Genomic DNA, 20,206 nt, shown 5'->3' on the forward strand with positions numbered 1-20,206 from the left:
CATCGAATCTTGCTTCTATCACCAGTCCCATTCACAACTGGGTGTTGTTTTTGCTTTCGCTCCATCCCTTCATTCTTTCTGGAGTTATTTCTCCACTGATCTCCAGTAGCATATTGGGCACCTACTGACCTGGGGAATTCATCTTTCAGTGTCCTATCTTTTTGCCTTTTCATACTGTTCATGGGGTTCTCAAGGCAAGAATACTGAAGTGGTTTGCCATTCCCTTCTTCAGTGGACCACATTCTGTCAGACCTCTCCACCATGACCCATCCGTTTTAGGTGGCCCCATATGGTGTGGCTTAGTTTCATTGAGTTAGACAAAGCTGTTTTCCATCTTAACTAAGAATTCATCAAGTATTGTGGCCATCACTTTTGCAGTTTGATGTATGACAGCAAAACAAAGAGAAATTTCCTTTTCCTTCCTCACAATGTCACAGACAGAAATTTATTCTTAATGAACATCTCTGCAAATTCAGTACATATTTTTTTCTCTCCCTGTTAAGTCTAGAACTTTCATTTTTTCACTTATAGGAAGGAGTTATGGCTTTTCTTTGACATATCCAAAATGCCAGCATCACTACTCTTGTGCATTCAGGTCAATATTAAGTACAATAAGGGATACTTGAACACAATCACAGCAATACTATTATAGCAGATTTGATAACCTCCAAGAGCTACGAAGTGCCTAACTGGTGGAGCACACTGGACAATGGTATGATTCATGTTCTGGGTAGGATGGAGAGAGACAAAGCTGGATGTGTGAGAATTTTCACAATGCTTCTCAGTACAGCATGCAACTTCAAACTTATCAACTGTTTATTCTTGAATTTTCCATTTAATATTCTGGACCATAGTTGACTAGTAATTAAAACTTGGGAAGAGAAATGATGGATAAGGGACAACTACTGTAAATTTTTTTAAATGTAGCAATAGATTACTAATATAAGCAGTAAAGGTAGAAAGTGAGCCTGAACATTTTGCTCTAAGAAAAAGCACTCAAAAAATGGTAGTATGTCAAAATGACAAGAAATTAGCCCAAAGGGGCTGTCAGTCAAAATTACATTCTGTCATTGCTTCATCAGTTTCTCTGAGTTTTTTTTTTTCCCCACCTGTAGCATTTTGAGGCAAATTCTTGGTATATCATTTCACCCCTAATATTTAAGTATGTATTTAACAGATGAAGATGCAAGAACAGACTTTACATCTCCAACATTAAACAATAATCCCTTATTATCATTACATACCCAGTCAGTACTTTTTTCAATCATTTACTTTTTGGAATCTTTCCTGTATTTATGTGGGTGTGCTAGGTCGTGTCTGACTCTTTGCAACCCTATAGACTGTAGCCCTCCAGATTTCTTTGTCCATGGAATTCTCCAGGCAAGATACTGGAGTGGGTTGCCATGACCTCCTCCAGGGGGCCTTCTTGACCCAAGGTTCAAACCTGTGTCTCTTAAGTCTCCTGCACTGGCATGCGGGTTCTTTACTACTAGCGCCACCTGGGAAGCCCTACGTTCATATTTAATGTAATTATTAATATGGTTAAATTTATATCAGCCACTGGGTTATTTGTTATCCATGTACTTTTTTTCCTCCCCTCTTTTCAGTCTTTATTGTCTTCTTTGCAATTAAACTTTCTTCAGCATGCAATTGTAACTTCTCTGTTGATTTTGTTCTCCTTTTTTAGGTATGAGAAGTTGTTCTAGGGGTTACAATATATCAATAGCTCTTCAACTTATTACAAACAACTTCAAATTAATAATGAATTAATTACAACAAAACACAGCAATTTTACTCCAAGAGAGTTCTATTTCCTTTACCCTTCTTTGTGCTATTTTCACACATCTATGTATATTACAATCTTAACACTACAATGCTAGTACTATTGCTTTAAATAATCTCATGTCCCTTTAAAAATTAAAAAAAAATATACACAGCCTTTTATACCCACCCACATATATATCATTTCTAGTACTTTCTATTTCTTCTTGTGGATTATAGTTTCCATTCTTAACAACTTAAAGGATTTTTTTTTTTAGTGTTTCTTCAAAGGCAGTTTTTTTTAAAGAATATGTCTCTCAATCTTTGTTTATATAGGATTGTTTTCATTTCACCTTCATACTTGTAAAATAATTTTACGAATTTAGAATTCTTTGTTAGCAATTTTGTTGTCTTTTGGTGACTGTCATTTTACTGTCTTCTAGCCTTAACTGTTTCTGATAAGTCAAATTATGAAACCTATTGCTACTGTCCTCCACATTAGTTCTTTTTTACTTGCTGCTTTCAAGATTTTTCATCCTTGTCTTTTCAACAACGTGACCTGTGTTTACACTATTTGGGTTTTTTAAAAATTTCTTGGATCTGTGGATTAACATTTCTCACCAAATTTGGGAAGTCTCTGGCAATTATTATTAATATTCCTTTAAACGTTTTTCCTTCTTGTCTCCTTTTCTCATTCCTTTCTTTCTAGGACTCCATTACACAAATCTGGTGCACTTGATGTCTCACACATTTCTTAAGCTCTGTCATTTCTCTTCATCTTTTTCCCTGTTTTTTCCAAAATAAATAATTTCTATTAATCTTTCATGTTCAATGTTTCTTCTGTCATCTAAAATCTGTTGAGCTCATCTAATAAATTATAAATTTGTTATTGTGATTTTCAACTCATAAATTAGCATTTGAAAAGCTGAAATTACTCACTTATTTCTTGTTACCATATTTTCCTATAATTCTCCAAACATATTTTCCTAGAACTCTTTGAACACATTTACAAAAAGGGCTCTGAAGTATCTGTTAAACCCAACAACTTGGCCTACTGAGAAGCCATTTCTTGTTTCTAAGGTTTTTTTTTTACATTTTTAATTAATTTTAATTTCTTTTAACCTGCTCTGGGTCTTTATTGCTGCACGTGGGCTTTCTCTGGTTGTAGTAAGTCAGGACTACTCTTCGTTGTGGTGCATGGGCTTCTCATTGTGGTGGCTTCTCTTGCTGCAGAGCACTGGCTCTAGGTATTCAGACTTCAGTAGTTGTGGCATGTGGGCTTAGTTGCTCTGTGGCATGTGGGATCTTCCCCGAATAGGGATCAAACTTGTATCCCCAGCACTGGCAAGTGGATTCTTAACCACTGGACCACCAGGGAAGCCCTTGAGAAATCATTTCTATTGTCTGCTTTCCCCGCTTAGTATGGTCACACTTTACTGTTCGTTTATTTTTTTGGGGTATCTTGTAACAGCTATGTGTTTCAAAATTATTTTCCTAAGTTTCCTTTGAACAAATTAATCTTCAATTGAAACTGTGTAACTCGTCTCTCACATGATGGACGGTTTCTGCTTGGAATTTTATTCTTTTTTTTTTTTTTAACCTGTCTTTCCGGACGTTTCCTCTGTGTTTCCACATATCACTGGTTAGCCAATGATTTGGCAGAGACTGTGTTCAAATGCTCCAAATTTATAAGACTCCTCTCTGAGACCTGATTTGCTGTGGAGTAGGGACCACATTCAAGGTTCAGTCAGTTTGTTAGTTTCCTTGATTTTTATCTTCTATTGGGTTCTCTCAGGTTTCCCAATGAGCCAGGGGTACATGAAGAGTTTATTAAACCTTTTACAGCTTTCTCATTTCCAGTATTTTTATGGCTAGATTCTTGGCTGGTCCACTATTCTTACCAATTGCAGATACAATCTCTGAATGTCACAGGTGAAAGTTTTTCTTTTATGTGTTTCTTCCATTTCTATTTGACAAAGTTGTGGACTTTTCCCTCTTGTCCCATGTGGAGTCTTTTCTCTCTGACAGCAATTGTGTATGCTGGTTTTTGCATACAGTGCCACTCAGGTAAAATCAGAGATGTAACCAATCAAGCCTGTGGGTTGTGTGCATTGTAACCCTAGGAAAAAAGGCTGTAGATGCCTACAGCTTTAAACTGAAGCTTCAGCAGTTTTTCAAGAATATAAGCACACCTCATTATATTTTGCAGATACTGTATAAAAAAAAAAAATCTACCAAATTGGAACTCTGTGACAACCCTGTTTGAGCAAGTCTATTGGTGCCACTTTACCAGTAGGATTTGCTCACTTTGTGTTTCTGAGTCACATTTTGGTAATTCTAGCACTATTTCAAGCTTTTTCATCATTAGTATTAGATCTGTTCTGGTGTGAACAACAATCTTTGATATTACCACTTAATTTGTTTCGGGGTGCCAGAAACCATGCCCATATAAAATGGGGAACTTACTTGATGAATGCTGTGTCTCACTGCTGCTCCACCAACTAGATGTTCTCCCATCCTTCTCCCCCTCCTCAGGCTTCCCTACTCCCTGAGACTCAACAATATTGAAATTAATAACCCTACTAACCCCTAATAAGCCTCTTAAGTGTTCAAGTGAAAATAAGCTTCATCACACATCTCTCACTTTAAATCAAAAGCTTGATGCAGGTCAAAGAGGAGGGTGAAAAAGCTAGCTTAAAACTCAACATTCAAAAAACTAAGATCATGGCATCTGGTAACATCACTTCATGGCAAATATATGGGGAAACAATGCAAACAGTGAAAGATTTTATTTTCTTGGGCTCCAAAATCACTGCAGATGGTGGCTGCAGCCATGATTTTAAAAGACGCTTGCTCCTCGGAAGAAAAGCTATGAGAAACCTAGATAGCATATTAAAAAGCAGAGACATCAGTTTGGTGACAACAGTCCAAATAGTCAAAGCTCTGGTTTTTTCAACAGTCATGTACAGATGTGAGAGTTGGATCATAAAGAAGTCTGAACACCAAAGAACTGGTGTGTTTGAACTGTGTGCTGAAGAAGACTCTTGAAAGTCCCGTGGATAGCAAAGGGAATCAAACCAGTCAATCCTAAAGGAAATCAACCCTGAATATTCATTGGGAGGGCTGATGCTGAAGCTCCAATACTTTGGTCACTTGATGCAAAGAGCTGACTCATTGCAAAGGACCCTGATGCTGGGAAAGACTGAAGGCAGGAGGAGAAAGGGACGACAAAGGATGAGATGGTTGGATGGCATCACTGACTCAATGGACATGAGTTTGAGCAAACACACAGGGAAGCCTGGTGTGCTACAGTCCATGGGGTCTCAAAGACTTGGACATGACTTAGCAACCAAATAACAAAAACTAGACATGATTAAGCTTAATGGGGAAGGAGTGCTGAAAGCTAAGACAGGTCAGAAACTAGGCCTCATGATGTCAAACAGTTAGCTAAGCTGTGAATGCAAACGAAACGTTCTTGAAAGAAATTAAAAGTGCTACTCCAGTGAAAACATAAATAATAAGAAAGTGAAACAACCTTATGGAGGATATGGAATCAGCTTTAGTGATCTGATAAAAGCAAACCAGGTATAACATTCCCTTATGTCAAGGTCTAATTCAAAGCAAGGCCCTCTCTTAAATTCTACGCTGAAAGAACTGAGGAAGCTCCAAGAGAAAAGTTTGAATCTAGTTCATGAGATTTAAGAAAAGAAGCCATCTCCATAACATAAGATCTCAAGGTGAATATGTACCACAGCTTCCTTATCCATTCATCTGCTGATGGGCATCTAGGTTGCTTCCATGTCCTGGCTATTATAAACAGTGCTGCGATGAACATTGGAATGCACGTGTCTCTTTCAGATCTGGTTTCCTCAGTGTGTATGCCCAGAAGTGGGATTGCTGGGTCATATGGCAGTTCTATTTCCAGTTTTTTAAGAAATCTCCACACTGTTTTCCATAGCGGCTGTACTAGTTTGCATGCCCACCAACAGTGTAAGAGGGTTCCTTTTTTCTCCACACCCTCTCCTGCGGGGAGCCGGCCTGACTGCTCAGGCCCCTTCTCGGCCCTGAGAGAGATCAAAAGGTCCCTCTCTGTCCCGCCACCCCTGATTTGTTAAAGTGCAAATTGGCCTTTCTCACCTCCCTCAAGGAAATCGCTGAAGCCACCATTTGCCCATTTTCCTGACTCTGATAAGATTATCGGGCTCCTGTGAATGGCTTATGTCTAGGTAGTCTTTACCTGATTCTAAGACCCTGGTGCCATGCTCTGCTGGAGTTAAGATAAAACTCCTGAGCTAAAACTAGTGTCTGCAGTTCTGCACGTATGCAAGTCTTTGATCTAAAATTTGGTGAATCCTGTTAGTATATGTATGTATGTTACCCCTCAATAAAGTCGTCGGAATCAGTCACAAGCTGACTCCGTCCCTCTCAACCCCATCTTTCCTAGTCTTTTATTTCTCAGGTGCTGTGGTGATTGCGTCCTTGACCTGTTCATCTAGCCGGCAGGCCTGGCACTCTCCAGCATTTATTGCTTGTAGACTTTTGGATAGCAGCCATCCTGACTGGCGTGTAATGGTACCTCATTGTGGTTTTGATTTGCATTTCTCTAATAATGAGTGATGTGGAGCATCTTTTCATGTGTTTGTTAGCCATCTGTATGTCTTCTTTGGAGAAATGTCTGTTTAGTTCTTTGGCCCATTTTTTGATTGGGTCATTTATTTTCGGAATATTACTCAGCCGTTAAAAAGGAGTCATTTGAATCAGTCCTAATGAGATGGATGATACTGGAGCCCATTATACAGAGTGAAGTATGCCAGAAAGATAAAGAACATTACAGCATACTAACACATATATATGGAATTTAGAAAGATGGTAACAATAACCCTATATGCAAAACAGAAAAAGAGACACAGAAATACAGAACAGACTTTTGAACTCTGTGGGAGAAGGTGAGGGTGGGATGTTTCGAAAGAACAGCATGTATATTATCTATGGTGAAACAGATCACCAGCCCAGATGGGATGCATGAGACAAGTGCTCGGGCCTGGTGCACTGGGAAGACCCAGAGGAATCAGGTGGAAAGGGAGATGGGAGGGGGGATCGGGATGGGGAATACGTGTAACTCTATGGCTGATTCATATCAATGTATGACAAAACCCACTGAAATGTTGTGAAGTAATTAGCCTCCAACTAATAAAAAAGAAAAAAAAAAAAAGACCTCAAGGTGAAGCAGCAAGTACTGATGTAGAAGCTGCAGCAAGTTATCTAGATCTAGCTAAAACAAGTAATGAAGGTGTCTATGCTAAACAAAAAGATTTGCAGTGTAGATAAAATAGCATGATATTAAAAGAAGTTGCCACCTAGGATTTTCACAGTTATACAGCTGGTGACTTTAAGCTGAAGCCAATGTTCATTTGCCTTTCTGAGAGTCCTAGAGTCCCTTGGTGGTGGTGGTTTAGTCATGTCTGACTCTTGCGACCCCATGGACTGTAGCTTGTTAGGATCCTCTGTCCATGGGATTCTCTAGGCAAGAATACTGGACTGGGTTGCCATTTCCTTCTCCAAGGGACCTGCCCAACCCAGGAACTGAACCCAGGTCTTCTGCACTGGAGGTAGACTCTTTACCAACTGAGCTATGAGCTGTCTAACACAATATTCATTTTGCAGCCCCATGGATCAAGGGCCCCTTGAATTATGCTAAATCTACCCTGCCTATACTCTATCAATGCGGCAACCAAGTGTGGGTGATAGCACATCTGTTTACAGTGTGGTTTCAGTTCAGTTCTGTTGCTCAGTGGTGTCTGACTCTTTGCTCCATGGGCTGCAGCATGCCAGGCTTCCCTGTCCATCACCAACTCCCGGAGCTGGTGGTTTGCCAAGTATTTTAAGCCCACTGTTGAGATCTACAGCTCAAAAAAAAGATCCCTTTCAAAATATGACTGCTCACTGACGATGCATCTGGTCGCTGAAGAGCTCTGACGGAGATGCACAAAGAGAATAATGTTGTTTTCATGCCGCCTAACACAATATTCATTTTGCAGCCCCACGGATCAAGGAGTAATTTTGACTTTCAAGTTTTACTAGTTAAGAAAAGTTTTGTAAGGCTATAGCTGCCATAGACAGTGATTCCGCTGATGAATCTGAGCAAAGTCCATTGGAAACTTTTTGAAAAGTATTCAGCATTCTAGATGGCACTAAAAATATTCATGATTCAAGCAGAGGTCAAAATATCAACATTAACAGAATTTTTGAAGAAGTTGATTTCAGCTCTTATGAATGACTTTGAGAAGTACAAGGGGTTTTGTGGAGCAAGGAACTACAGATGTGCTGGAAATAACAAGAAAAGAATTCAAAGTGGAGTCTGAATATGTATAAACCTCATGACAAACACTTTAACAGATGAGGAGTTACTTCTTATGGGTGAGCAGAGAAAGTGGTTCCTAGAGATGTAATATACTCATGGTGAAAATGTTGTGATGACTGTTGAAATGACAATAAAGTATTTAGAATATGACACATACTTAGTTGATAAAGCAGTGGCAGGGTTTGAGAGGACTGACTCCAATTCTGAAAGACTTCTACTGTGGGTCAAATGCTATCAGACAGCATTACATGCTACTGAGAACCAGTTTTCAAAAGGAAAAGTCCATCAATGAGGTAAACTTCATTGTCTTAACTTTAAGAAATTGCCAAAAGACTCTAATTTTCTGAAGGCTCAGGTGATTGTGTTTTTCTTTAAGCAATAAAGTATTTTTAAATTATGGTATGTACATCATTTTTATAGGCCTAAGGCATTGTACACTTAATAGACTATTGTATAGTGTAAATATAACTTTTGTATGCATTGAGAAAAGAAAAAATTCACGTGCCTAGCTTTACTGCAATATTTGCTTTACTGTAGTGGTCTGGAACTCAACCTACAATATCTCTAAGATATGCCTAGAAATACTTCTCAATTTATTTATTTTTTAAAAAAATCTGTGGTGAATTTCCAGAGCCCTGATATGAGTTTTCATAATTTTTCCAGTTTCATTCCTTTTTGGGGTGGGGGGGGGGATGGGAGGAAGGGAAATTGCCTACTTCTTCACACTACCAGAGCTAGTCTTCCCATCTGTGATCATCTCAATTCATCTGGAATAACAATGAAAGATCTAATCCTTAGGTAGGTTGATAAGGAATCTGGGGTCCTCAAGGAGGAAGGGGTCTGGGGCTCTCAAGGAGGAGAAAAGGACAAATTTTTTCTACATTGCTTTGCCTTAGTCAATATAACAATGTATCTTGCTTCTCCTTAACAAGGACATATTTCTCCTTAACAAGAACCTTCTGACTAATCTTGTTATCTTAAGATGTATGTTGTAGGAGTGGATCTCCGGAGACCTTTCAGTTGTTAGTTCTAATCCTGTTAATTTAAGATGTCTGTTGTGGGAGTGGGTCTGGTAAAAGTATATAAGGCCTTGATAAGATTAGTGAGGGGGGCACTCTCCATCCTCCTTCTGATGTCTATGTCAAAAGCTTTCTCTGTCCTTTTCCATTTTAATAAAACTCTGCTACACAAAAGCTCGAGTGATCAAGCCTGGTCCCTGGTCCTGAAGCTAAATCTTCCTCAGAGATCACGAATCCCTCAGAGATCACGAATCCCTCATCGTTCACTGTAAGCTATCAGCAATAGCACCTATATTATTAGTCTCATACTATGGGTAAGCACATTAACAAAGAAAATGGTCAATTGTCCAAAGATTACATAGATGCTAAACGGAAGAGTTTACAAAACTAGATAGTTTACCTTCAGAGCCTTTCTGTACTTTAAACAAATATGAATGTGAAAATTCTTAGGATACTGAACTAGAAGCAGGCACAGGTGCTATAGCAAGCAGCATGGATGAAAAGAATCTACTTTTGGGAAATGAGTAGACAGGATATAAGATGAACTACCACAAGCATGTATCATTTACAAAAATTTCATGTTTTTAGGAATACATACGTCAGTAAATATTCAAATATGTGAAACAGATAAGTCGTTAACTTTTTTTTTTTTTTTTAAGATTTCTCACTAATATAACTTACTCTCTTGCCGGTACCCCTTCCCACTGGAGGATGTGCCTCAGCAGCTTGACGAATTGTACAAACCATTAGCTCTATAAGAGCACTCTCCTGACGGTCGGACATTGCTAAAGTCAAACAAAACACATTAGCATAAGTAGATAGTTTTATAATAGCCACATATCAAAAATGCACACAATTATAAAAAAAAAAAAACCTGCAACCTATTACTTAAAGACTAACGTTAAGTCCTATTCTTTGTCCTTTTATCTTTTCAATAATATGTATCTGTCATAAGTCAAATAAGAAAGAGGTATACAAAGTAAAGAAAAAGAGGGTAACCTCTGGTTTCTTCTAATACCTAATCTCTTGTAATATCATACTTCTGAATTGGACAATGCCAAAATTTCTTCTATATCATTTCAAAGTTTACATATCTTTTTCTTTTTTTAGTAAAAAACAAAATTAACAATAGATTTTGAGTATCTTTCAAGTCACATGACACATATGAACAATTACCTTAAATAATTACAAGTTATTACATAATTTGTGTTCCACAGTTTATTCAACCTTCTCTACTAACATTCACTCAAATTTTCCCCAAATTCTTGTCACATTTATAAAAAATTCAATAACAAGTATCATAAATATACACAAATTTATGTAACTAACACTTCTATTTCTGCAGAATAAATGTCAAGAGAGGGAGTAATGAGTCAAAGGTTAAAATCTTGGTACTGACAAATCAATAATGTTACTTACTGCAATCCACACCTCCAACTGCAATGATGATAATGTTTGATTCCTCTTATCCCTGCCAACACTGAACGCTATAAGTTCCTTTAATTTTTGCCAATCCAATCACTGAAAGTGGTATTTCTTATTCTGCTCCTGCATAATTAGTGGAGTGCATTTTCTTGTTTATTAGCTAAAAAACATTTTTGGAGACTTTTCTGTTTATTCTCTGCTAATTTTTCTATTGTTATACACCTTTCTTGGATTCTTATATATTAGTAGCATTAACTTTGTCTTAAATGATGCAAATATTTTCTCACAGTTTGTGCTTTTGGTTTTAGACCCCTTATGGTATCTTTTGTCAGAAATAGTTAACTTCTGCAGAGTCATATCTATACTGATTTGTTTTATGACTTTCAGATTTCTCTCTTTGCTTTTCAGGATTTTTATTTATTTATTTTTTTGAGAGATAACTGACATACAATACCATACAGGTTTAAGTTGTACCACACAATGATTTAATTTACCTACATTGTGAAATGATTACCACAGTAAGTTTAGCTAATTATCTATCATCTCATATAGATTAAAATAAAAGTCTTTTAGGTTTCTTGCATTGCTTTCAAAGAGCTCATTTCTCCCAGAGATTAAAGAAGTATATTTTCTTCTCTGTCTCTCTTGCTTGCTTTTACCTCTCTTATCTATCTGAAATTTATTCTGCTGATAGTATTAATACCAGGTAAGGGTCTGTTTACTCCCACCAGATGAGCCCTCAATGATGCCCCCACCATTGATAAAGAAAACCAGCTTTCCTTGGTTTATTTGGAACGTCACCTTTTAACATGTTTTAGATGCTCCTATCGGAGAAGGCAATGGCACCCCACTCCAGTACTCTTGCCTGGAAAATCCCATGGATGGAGGAGCCTGGTAGGCTACAGTCCATGGGGTTGCGAAGAGTCGGACATGACTGAGCGACTTCACTTTCACTTTTCACTTTCATGCATTGGAGAAGGAAATGGCAACCCGCTCCAGTGTTCTTGCCTGGAGAATCCCAGGGACCCGGGAGCCTAGTGGGCTGCCGTCTATGGGGTCGCACAGAGTTGGACACGACTGAAGTGACTTAGCAGCAGATGCTCCTATATACTTTGATCTATTAATATTTCTGGATTCTTTAGTTTCAGTGTTATAAAGCCATACTGTTGTGATTATAGCAACTTTATAATGTTATAATATACCTTAATGTGTAATTTAATTCAACTAATTTCAATATCTAGTTGAACAAATTCCCCTTATCTAATCCTTTTCCTAAAAAATTTCTAATTTCTATAAAGCTAGTAGCAAACAATTTATTAAGTATTTTCTATATGCAGGGCACAGTTATAAATAACTTTTCAAAGCACTCAATCAGTAGTAGACCCAAGATATGAACCCAGGCAGTCTGACTTCAAGGTCTATGCTCTTAAGCACTATGCTATACTGTCTTTATAACATATGCGTGAAATTCTGCATTAACTTTAATTTTTAATTTTTATTGGAGTATAGTTGATTTACAGTGTTGTGTTAATTCAGGTGTACAGCAAAGTGAGCCAAATATATATATATATATATATATAGCTCCACTCTTTTTTAGATTCCTCTCTCATATAGGCCACTAAAGAGTACTAAGTTTCAGCAGATGAATGGATAAGGAAGCTGTGGTACATATACACCATGGAATATTACTCAGCCATTAAAAAGAATTCATTTGAACCAGTTCTAATGAGATGGATGAAACTGGAGCCCATTATACAGAGTGAAGTAAGCCAGAAAGATAAAGAATATTACAGCATACTAACACATATATATGGAATTTAGAAAGATGGTAACGATAACCCTATACGCAAAACAAAAAGAGACACAGAAGTACAGAACAGACTTTTGAACTCTGTGGGAGAAGGTGAGGGTGGGATGTTTCAAAAGAACAGCATGTATACTATCTATGGTGAAACAGATCACCAGCCCAGGTGGGATGCATGAGACAAGTGCTCGGGCCTGGTGCACTGGGAAGACCCAGAGGAATCGGGTGGAGAGGGAGGTGGGAGGGGGGATCGGGATGGGCATACGTGTAACTCTATGGCTGATTCATATCAATGTATGACAAAACCCACTGAAATGTTGTGAAGTAATTAGCCTCCAACTAATAAAAAAAATTAAAAAAAAAAAGAGTACTAAGTAGTTTCCTGTGCTATACAGTAGGCCATTATTAGTTATCTACTTTATATATAGCGGTGTGTATATGTCAATCCCAATCTTCCAATCTATTTGCCTCAACTTTCTGGTAACCATGTTTGTTTTCTGCATCTGTAACTCTATTTCTGTTTTGCAGATTGCTCATTTGTACCCTTTAAAAAAACTATCCCACATATACCTAATATCATATAATATTTGTCTTCCTTGTTGGACTTACTTACTTTACTCAGTCTATGTAAATTTTAAAATCATTATGCTTAGTTTATTTTCTCACCTCACCTTTCAGACTTCTCTCAAATGCACTGGAATTTGAACTGGTATTTTTAAGAAAATAATAGATTATGTTGGGAAGAACTGACATTTTAATCATCTTTCCAGCCAGGAACATGATATAACTCTTCATTTATAAGATCATATTTGACATTATTTAATGAAGCATTATGATTTTCTTATACTTTCTTATACTTTCCTTATTGAATTCATTCCTATATATATATTTAAAAACATTTTGAAACTAATTTGAATAGTTTATCTTTGTCTCCTCCCTCGTGTTCTTTTCTCTGTATACTTATTTATGCTAAAGACAAATTTAAAAAAAATACCGACAGATATGGGGATTATAGAGACAGAACTAGGCATAAGGAAAAAATACTAAGCTTTGGAAGCGGAGATGTCTATATTGATTATTTCAAAATAAACTGGGCCAACACTAATGAAAAGGCAAGCAAAGACGTTACATCTTATCCCTTATTCTGTACCAAAATCATCCCGAACAGGAGTATGTATGTACATCTTAATTCAATCATTTTTAACACTTTAATTGATAGGAAAAACACATGAACTTTAGCTTGTCTTAGTAAAACTACAGAAACAGCTTCAGCTTTCCATTTATACTCTCTGATTCAATGCTTAATAATATGAAAAAACTTCCCATGCAATAAAACAATCAAAGTTTCTACTTTATGATTCTAGAATTTCTTATTTTTTCACATTAGGCTGGGGATAAAGGAATGACTAGACTATGAACTGCTGGGTCAGCCAAAAAGTTCATTTGGGTTTCTCTATAAGATGTTACAGAAAAACCTGAATGAACCCTCTGGCCAACCCAATAAATGCATTTTCTATTATTTACGAAAAAAAATCTAGTTCTGTGGAAAGTGAAGACAAAGAAAACCTTATCAAATATAGAAATACTCTTCTATTATAAACTAAAATCTATAGATTAGTGTTGGAGAATAACTCAACCTTATACAGTGTCTAACGCCATCAGCTTTAGTAGTGTATAATTTGAAACTATCCATTTTGATATGGCAAACTCAAAACAATTGAAATTTAAAAGTGAAAACAAGCAAGCCTTAAGACACAGTTGAGAGCCAAATAGCCACATGGCAGAAAGGAATGGGTGCTGTTTGCTCTATGAATTATCAAATAACTACACAACTTTTTAAGTTTTCAGAAACCTCTTTACGCATCATCTCAATTTCCTCATTACTGATTTCAGTCTTCGCACCTTAAACTCTGGCTTTTCTCCTTTATACCACTGAAGAGAAACACGAAAAAGTCACTGATGACCTAAATCTTCACTTAAAGCCGATGGTCTTTGCACAGTCCTTTTTCTCTTCCTCTGCAATATTTGATATTATTAACCATAGCTCTCTTGAACACCCTCTTTACTGGGCCTTCTATAGTGTACAGTTATCTCTTACCATCCTTTTTATATAGCTTGCTCTCACTCTTGCTCTTCTTGCCTTTGTCCTCTTCCTATCCACAATTTTAATAACTCACATGGGCTTTTTATTTCTATAATTTATCTTCATCTTTTGTACTTTTATTGTCACTTCCCATAGAGACCACTGCAACAGTTATCTAACTTATCTTCTGCCTATTCCAAAAAGGTTGACAAAAAGCATTTTTCTTAAAATACGAATGCGGTCACATCACTTCCCTGTTTAAAATCTTTCAGTGGCTTCCTATTACACTTACAATAAACTAAAATAAATAAATAATGATAAATCCACTTATGAACTTAAATATTCTACATCATCAGGCCTCTGCCTCTACCTCATCTAGGGCCACTGACCCACAGTGCTCCAGCTATTGTGGCTTCTGGAATATAACAATATCATTCATGCTACAGACACTCTGCAATTACCATTTCCTCTATCCAGACAGCTGTTTTTTTCTAAAGGTTAACCCCCATATCCTCTAGATTCCTGACTCATGGATGGCATCCTTAGAATCTCCTTTTGATTGAATCTCCTTTTGAGATTCAATCTAAGGATGGACACCTTCTTATTGTTATCACCTATCACAGGTATTTACTAACTTTTGAAATTATTCTGACCACTTCGTTTTGGTCTACCATCCCCACTTGAAATGTAAGCTCCATATGGGCAGTGAGCTGTCCCTGCTTAAGACTACACTCGCAATGCTTAGTATAACAGTACATAAAAGGTGGTCAACAAATATGTTCACATTATAACTGAATTAATGACTCCTGACCTGAAGAATTCCACTTATCCACATTACGTCAGCCTCAACTGGATCACAGAATTCTAACCTTAAACAAACCACAGAAGTTTATCTAATCAACAAAACTTTTCTTAATAAATGAAGAAGCTAAGACCCAGAGAAGTTAAATAACTTAGTTATGGTCCTGTTTTTGCCTGATTACCTGTTATCCAGACCTTCACATTACACTAAAAATTTAACCAGCAATTTGATTTTGCTGTAGAATACACATATATCCCCACAACCATCTCTTAAAAACACTGCAAAGTAGTCTTATAGAAGTTGTAATTTATTTATTATTTTTCTTTCCCATTATGGTTTATTATAGGCTATTGAATACATTAACAGTTCCCTGTGCTATACAATACAATCTTGTTGTTTATCCATTCTATATACAGTTAGGATTCCCTGGTGGCTCAGGCGGTAAAGAGTCTGCCTGCAATGCAGAAGACCAGAGTTTGATCCCTGGGTCGGGAAGATCCCCTGGAGAAGGAAACGGCAACCCACTCCTGTATTCTTGCCTGGAAAATCCCATGGATGGAGGAGCCTGGTGGGCTACAGTCCACGGGTCACAAGGAGTTGGACACGACTGAGTGACGCCACCTTTATACAGTAGTCTGCATCTGCTAGTCCCAAATGCCCAATTCAACCCCTTGCCCAATCAGCAACCACAAGGCTGTTCTCTGTCTGCGAGTCCATTTCTGTTTCATAGATAAGTTCATGTGTATCATATTTTAGATTCCACATATAAGTGGTATCATGTGGTATTTATTTTCCTCTTTCTGACTTACTTCGCACAGTATGAGAATCTCTAGGTCCGTCCATGTAGCTGCAAATGACATTCATTCTTTTTTATGGCTGAGTAGTATTTCATTGTACATATGCACCACATCTTTTTCATCCATTCATCTGTTGATGAACATTAAGGTTGTTTCCACATCTTGGCTACTGTAAACAGTGTTGCTATGCACTCAGGGGTGCATTTATCTTTTTGACTGACAATTTTGTTTGGACATATAGCAGTTATGATTTAAATTTCTATTGGTAGTCTTTGATAACTGTTTTGAAAAAATTTTAGTCCTATATTTGCAACTGCTAACTAGACTTCCACCCACTAGAATATCTATCAAACTTCACTTACCTAAAGTACAGATCAACTTCTAATTAGTCTTAAAGAAATAAGTTACTATGGCATTTTATTATATAAAATACAGCAAAACAGCAGCTCAGAATATTGATTTGGCTGTCATTCCATACCAAAGCTTATATGTGGTACAGCATGCATATGGACAAATGTATGAAAAAAGGTTGAATCAGGATTTCATAATAGTTCTGCAGTTGTTATGAATAAATTCTCCAGCCTTGCCTTTCCAGATTCAACCATATCCTAAAACTGTGGTTGATTTAAAAGTTTCCCCCCATTTTACAATCTGCTTTTCTAGTTAAAATCAAACCAAATCAAACCAAACCAAGCCAACTGGCTGAAAGTTAAATCCAATGTCAACTAAATTTAAACCACAAAGAAAATCTAATAATAATATATAGTTATTTTAAGAAGGCAGATCCATCTAGAACACCTTGATGACTAACAGTCATGGTAATTATTTTCTGAAAGACATGTTTTATACATTTAAATAACAGTAAAAAGTTAACAATACCAAGGACTTCCCTGGTGGTCTGGTGGTTAAGAATTAGCATTACTGCTTGGAAAGAACATTAAGGGATGGTCACTATTAAGCATAGGTAATCTATTGCAGGTAATGGCTAATTCTGCTCTTACATACCAGAGCTGAAACACACAGAAAAGTAGGAAAGAAAAGAATAGAGAATCAATAGTAAACTATTTCATTCAATCCTCACAACAGGTATTTAAGAAAATAAGAAAAAGAATCTATGTTTTAAAGAAAAGTAATCTAAGGAATAGAAAAAAGACGATATAAGTAACAAAGGATAGTTAGATTATCTGAATCTGTTTCTTTCAATTCTAAAGTTCATTACAAGTCTCACTTACATCAAGTTATTATGTCCATTCTAGGAATTCATATAGATTACATGAGTAGTCATTTTTTAAACTACCATTGTGGGGGAAACCACTAGGCCATTCAGGTATGACTTAAATCAAATCTATTATTATTATATAGCGTAGGTAACAAATAGAGTCAAATGATTAGACCTGGTAGGCAGAGTGCCTGAAGAACTACGGACAGAGGTCTGTAACACTGTACAGGAGGCCGTGACCAAAACCATCCCAAATAAAAAGAAATGCAAGAGGTGAAGTATCCAACATCCGCTGAATCACAGAAAAAGCAAGGGAATTCCAGAAAAACATTTACTTCTGCTTCACTGACCATGCTAAACCCTTTGACTATGTGGATCACAACAAACTGGAAAATTCTTAAAGAGATGGGGATAACCAGACCACCTTACCTGCCTCCTTGGAAACCTGTTTGCAGGCCAAGAAGCAACAGTTAGAATCGGACATGGAACAACAGACTAGTTTCAAATTAGGAAAGGAGCACATCAAGGCTGTGTATTGTCACCCTGCTTATTTAACTTACATGCAGAGTACATCATGAGAAATGCTGGGCTGGATGAAACAGAAGCTGGAATCAAGATTGTCGGGAGAAATATCAATAACCTTAGATATCCAGATATCACCAACCTTCTGGTAGAAAGTGAAGAGGAACTAAAGAGCCTCTTAATGATAGTGAAAGAGGAGAGTGAAAAAGCTGACTTAAAACTCAACATTCAAAAAACTAAGATCATGGCAACCAGTCCCATCACTTCATGACAAATAGATGGGGAAACAATGGAAACAGTGACAGACTTTATTTTCTTGGGCTCCAAAATCAGTGCAGATTGTGGCTGCAGCCATGAAATCATAAGACGCTTGATTCTTGGAAGAAAAGCTATGACAAACCTAGACAGTGTATTAAAAAGCAGAGACATCAGTTTGCTGACAAAGGGCTGTCTAGTCAAAGCTATGGTTTTTCCGGTAGTCATGTAAGGATGTGAGAGTTGGACCATAAAGGCTGAGTGCTGAAGAATTGATGCTGTTGAATTGTGGTGCTGGAGAAGACTCTTGAGAGTCCCCTGGACAGCAGGGAGAGCAAACCAGTCAATCCTAAAGGAAATCATTCCTGAATATTCATTGGAAGGACTAAAGCTGAAACTGAAGCTCCAACATTTTGGCCACCTGATTCAATGAGTGGACTCACTGGAAAAGACCCTGATGCTGGGAAAGATTGAGGGCAGGAGGAGAAGGGGGTGACAGAGGATGAGATGGTTATACAGCATCACCAACTGAATGACATGAGTTTGAGCAAACTTCAGGAGATGAAGGACAGGGAAGTCTGGTGTGCTGTGGTTCAGAGGGTTGCGAAGAGTCAGATATGACTTATCGACGAAACAACAATATTCTGGGCTAGACTGAAAAACAAGCTATACAGAAGAGTCATTGCTATGAATGTTTTATTAAGTATACATATCCAGTCTGCTGTTCATGTTATTATACAAAGTGTAACATTAAGATGCATACTTCAGAAATTACCAGTATAGGAATTATTTCTCTGTATTTCTTCTTTTTCTTAATATTTATTTATTTGGCTGTGCTGGGTCTCAGTTGCAGCATGTGAACTCTTAGGTGCAGCATATGAGGTCTTGTTCCCCTATGAGGGATCAAACCCAGGCCTCCTGCACTGGGAGTGTGGAGTCTTAGCCACTGGACCACCAGGGAAGTTCCCTCCCTGTTTCTTGAAGAGCTAAGTAAGTGACTTTATTGTTGGTTTCCTGATTTTAATGTTAAAAAAATATATAGCAAAAGATGGGATGATTGTAGTCTAATTAAACCTTGTATGTGAAAGGCCAAGTACTTATATACAACAAAAAGACTCTGGATGAACCATTTTTTTTTCCTTTTTATATTAAGTACGTCAGTATTTTGTATCTCAAATAAGCATAAAGAAAACCTTCTTGGATGCTCCATGACGTTAATAGGGTTTTAAAAACTTGTGGGACATGCATGGTTGTAGTCCTAATATAGAAAGATGTTAGATACTATTAAGACACCTTTGCTTGTTACAGGAAACAAACTATTCTCTTTGCAAAAAAGATACACAGTATACTTGCATATACTCATTTTTAAGAAGTCATCTATACAGGATGGTATGATTATTAGTATGAACCCAAAACAATATGTAAATCAACTTATCAAAATACTGTACCTTCCTCTCCTTGAACAGGTTCTTCTAATAGCAATTCTGTCATACACTCCCAGTCTTTCAACAGTTCTTGAGAGCTCTCCCACAAACTGTCCACCAAGTAGGCGGCATGTTCATGTAACTAAAAAAAAAACAAATCAAATGTGACTGAAGAACACTTAATGAAGAAACTACTATTAATATATTGAGTTATTCAGTCATTTTGTTTATAATTAAAGCTGTTGACAATGCTTTCAAGAGCCACTTGAGAGAATACACACACACATACACACACACTTGCTTTCTACTACTGACAATGGGGATACAATATATAGACTCAATCAATTTCTTAAAATAATAGTAAGGTTAAGGATCTCCTAGTTCAACGGCATGATCTTTAATAAGTAAACTGAGAGGACAACTAGTTAACAGAATTCCTGAAATTACACTTGGATTTATGACACTATTCATTACTTTTGGTTTGTCTCTCTCTATAACAACCTTTAAAAAAAAAAATCAATTACTTTCTCCCATAATTTCATTTGAAACATTGGTACCAGTCTTACTTAATTTCCACTTAATTCAATGAATCTGTCATTGGACCACACCTTCACTTTTTGCTGCTTATTACTTGACTATTTTCTTTGGAATCCTTGTTCCCACAGTAGACAAATGCTCTCAAGTTCCTCATCAAACATTTCACGCTCAACTTTTTTCTGCTTGTCAGTCACTAA

General features: G+C 37.0%; 1 protein-coding gene across 2 annotated transcripts in view; it reads right to left on the bottom strand.

Annotated features, from left to right (window-relative positions):
- Positions 1-20,206, bottom strand: part of STAG1 (STAG1 cohesin complex component) — a 504,547-nt gene that overhangs the window by 65,860 nt on the left and 418,481 nt on the right. For both annotated transcript variants that reach the window (XM_061167656.1, XM_061167655.1), the window contains 2 exons: positions 19,497-19,614; positions 9,823-9,926 (listed from right to left, as the gene is read on the bottom strand). In XM_061167656.1, the coding sequence (XP_061023639.1) occupies positions 9,823-9,926; positions 19,497-19,614 (222 nt within the window). The remainder of the gene's footprint in view (positions 1-9,822; positions 9,927-19,496; positions 19,615-20,206) is intronic.

The sequence above is a fragment of the Dama dama genome, chromosome 19 (assembly GCF_033118175.1).
Source record: "Dama dama isolate Ldn47 chromosome 19, ASM3311817v1, whole genome shotgun sequence".
In the NCBI taxonomy this organism is placed as follows: Eukaryota; Metazoa; Chordata; class Mammalia; order Artiodactyla; family Cervidae; genus Dama; species Dama dama.